This window comes from Galeopterus variegatus, unplaced genomic scaffold (genome assembly GCF_000696425.1).
Source record: "Galeopterus variegatus unplaced genomic scaffold, G_variegatus-3.0.2 Scaffold2201, whole genome shotgun sequence".
Taxonomy (NCBI): Eukaryota; Metazoa; Chordata; class Mammalia; order Dermoptera; family Cynocephalidae; genus Galeopterus; species Galeopterus variegatus.
The window spans coordinates 13418-16214 of NW_007728312.1; the positions used below are offsets into that span (position 1 = coordinate 13418).

The window sequence follows — 2797 nt, forward strand, 5'->3', positions numbered from 1 at the left end:
CTTCTGCTCACTTACCCCTGATTTCTACTGACATTTTATCTTATGTCAATATGTATATGTATGAAGGCATACACAAACATAAACACTTATACATATACTCAAGTCTATTCCTATTCTATGTCTATAGTGGAGGTCTCCTGAGGTAGCTGCCTGATTCACCATATAGGAGGGTACTTCAAAAAGTTCATGGAAATACAGAATTAAAAGATAATATGAATCTTTTCTTGAACTTTCTGAATTACCCAAGTATTTATTCAATAAGTATTTTGTCCACTGCTAACGTTGGTGGCAAAAGGGGACTGTGGATGTCTTCTCAGGATTTCTAAATATTCTTCACTCTGAAGCAGGTGCATAAAGATGGACAAAAACGCCCCAGCCACACTACTAGCGCTTGCTGCACGAGGTCTACTGAGTAATGAGCGTGCAGCTATCCATGCCCTTGAAGAGCTCCCGAGCGGCTTGTTTGCTCCGTTGTTCACTGCCGCCTTCTTGGGCGGTCATAAGAAGGTACTGAAGGCAATGGTGAGGATTTGGCCCTTTCCCTGTCTCCACATCGGGACATTGAGTGTACGGGAGTCACAATATGACAATTTCGAAGCTATGATTGACGGTCTGCAGATCCTGCCTGCCCGGGACTCTTCTTCTTGGTAAGACTATGTATAATAGAGACATAGTGAGTCAGCAGGAGGGTATGCTGGAGCCTGGGGAAGGAGAGGGCCGAACAGTCTTTCAAAGGTCATTGATGGTGAATGCTGAGGATCTCTGTGAGGCTGTTGGTGGAACATTTGGGGTCACCTTAAGGACTCTAATATCTGACAGAGTTCATTATGGAGCAGAAGGGATTGAGGATACTGTTAATAGATTTGCCTCCTGGGTATGATTACATGGAAAAAGGACATGGGCATTGAGACTGGGATCATCAGGAGAGAAGAAAAGATGGGGAAAAGAAAGAAAGGTGCTAAATTTTTATGGAAAAGGCCTTCTTGGTAAATGGTGTATGGAGTGAAGACCAGGGATAAAGGGATTTTGTTTCAGCTTCCCATCATTGATCCTGCTGGGTTGTATTAAAATCAGCTACCTCTCAGATATTCTGTCTCCTCCTCTCCTTACAGGGGGCAAATACTGAGGATTCTAGATTTAAGGCAGGACCCAGGCTGCAGGACCACATGCTCTGAGATCAGCACCACATTCCCTTTCTGTTTTCGTTCATGTCTTCACTCTCAGCACTCTATCATGAAACTAGAAGAAGCCCAAAACAGAGTTCGGTGCCTCGAACTTGTAAATTCGGACTCTGAGCCTCAGTCATCCAGGAAACCTGTGGAATTATTAGTGGACATTTCCCTAGATGGTACCTTGAGAACAGGGCGATTTCTTTCTTTACTTCGGAATAAAGTACAGCAGAGCTTTGGGTCCTTGCACCTCTGCTGCAGAGCTTTGCAAATTCATGGAAGGCTTGCCCACGAACACATCCTGCAGCTTCTGAATATGGGATGCATTGGTCACCTTAAAGTGAATGAGATTTATCTGAGTCAAGTCACCACCCTTTTGGCTCAGATGACCCACCTCCACAGCCTTAGTTTGTCTCACATCCCTTTTACCACAATCTCATTGAATCTATCGTATAACTTCGTATAATGTATGCTATACGAAGTTATTACGCTCTGAGATCAGCCCCACATTCCCTTTCTGTTTTCGTTCATGTGTTCACTCTCAGCACTCTATCATGAAACAAGAAGAAGCCCAACACAGAGTTCGGTGCCTCGGAATTGTAAATTCGGAGTCTGAGCCTCAGTCATCCAGGGAACCTGTGGAATTATTAGTGGACATTTCCCTAGATGGTACCTTGAGAACAGGGCGATTTCTTTCTTTACTTCGGAATAAAGTACAGCAGAGCTTTGGGTCCTTGCACCTCTGCTGCAGAGATTTGCAAATTGATGGAAGGCTTGCCCACGAACACATCCTGCAGCTTCTGAATATGGGATGCATTGGTCACCTTAAAGTGAATGAGATTTATCTGAGTCAAGTCACCACCCTTTTGTCTCAGATGACCCACCTCCACAGCCTTAGTATGTCTCACATCACTTTTACATCTTGTATGAGGAGAAGCTTTGGGACTGTTCTCACCCGTCTTAGGCAGATGAACACCCTTCAGCAGATCCGTTTGTCTTCCTGCCGCACGCATCCGCTTCATGAACTGCTCAGGTGAGGAGTTGGGGAAAGACCTGGGTTCCCTGAACCACCCCGTTGTTAAGACAGGAGAGCAACCATTCTTGGATATTCCGACTCTCCTTGTAATCCATTCCTCCTTCCACCTCAATATGGGTACTGCTGGGAGTATGAAACTGGCCATGCTAGAGAAACTAGAAAAATAAGGTGTGATCATTCATTCATTCAGTCAGTCACTGGACCATATGCAGACACCATGATAAGTCTGTAGATACATTGGTGAAAAAGACACAGTCCTTCTCCCGTTGGAGTTTACAGCCTTTAAGGGAGGAAGGGGAGACCTTTAGATGGGGAAATGTTTTATGCTGTAGCACTGATGCACCTCATCATGGTCTGGCCAGAATAGTTAATACTGTCAGATCATTTTGCTCCTGTATTTTACCCAAGCGATAGGCCCTGAATCGANATCTCTGTGAGGCTGTTGGTGGAACATTTGGGGTCACCTTAAGGACTCTAATATCTGACAGTGTTGATTATGGAACAGAAGGGACTGGGGATACTGTTAATAGATTTGCCTCCTGGGTATGATTACATGGAAAAAGGACATGGGCATTGAGACTGGGATCATCAG

The 2797-nt window shown here is 44.7% G+C and overlaps 1 protein-coding gene across 1 annotated transcript in view; it reads left to right on the forward strand.

Moving 5' to 3' along the window:
- The first annotated feature begins 357 nt into the window (after positions 1–357).
- Positions 358–2797, forward strand: part of LOC103597112 (leucine-rich repeat-containing protein PRAME-like) — a 4885-nt gene continuing 2445 nt past the window's right edge. The window contains exons 1-3 of the mRNA XM_008580908.1: positions 358–647; positions 802–874; positions 1715–2202. Coding sequence (XP_008579130.1) covers positions 358–647; positions 802–874; positions 1715–2202 — 851 coding nt within the window. The remainder of the gene's footprint in view (positions 648–801; positions 875–1714; positions 2203–2797) is intronic.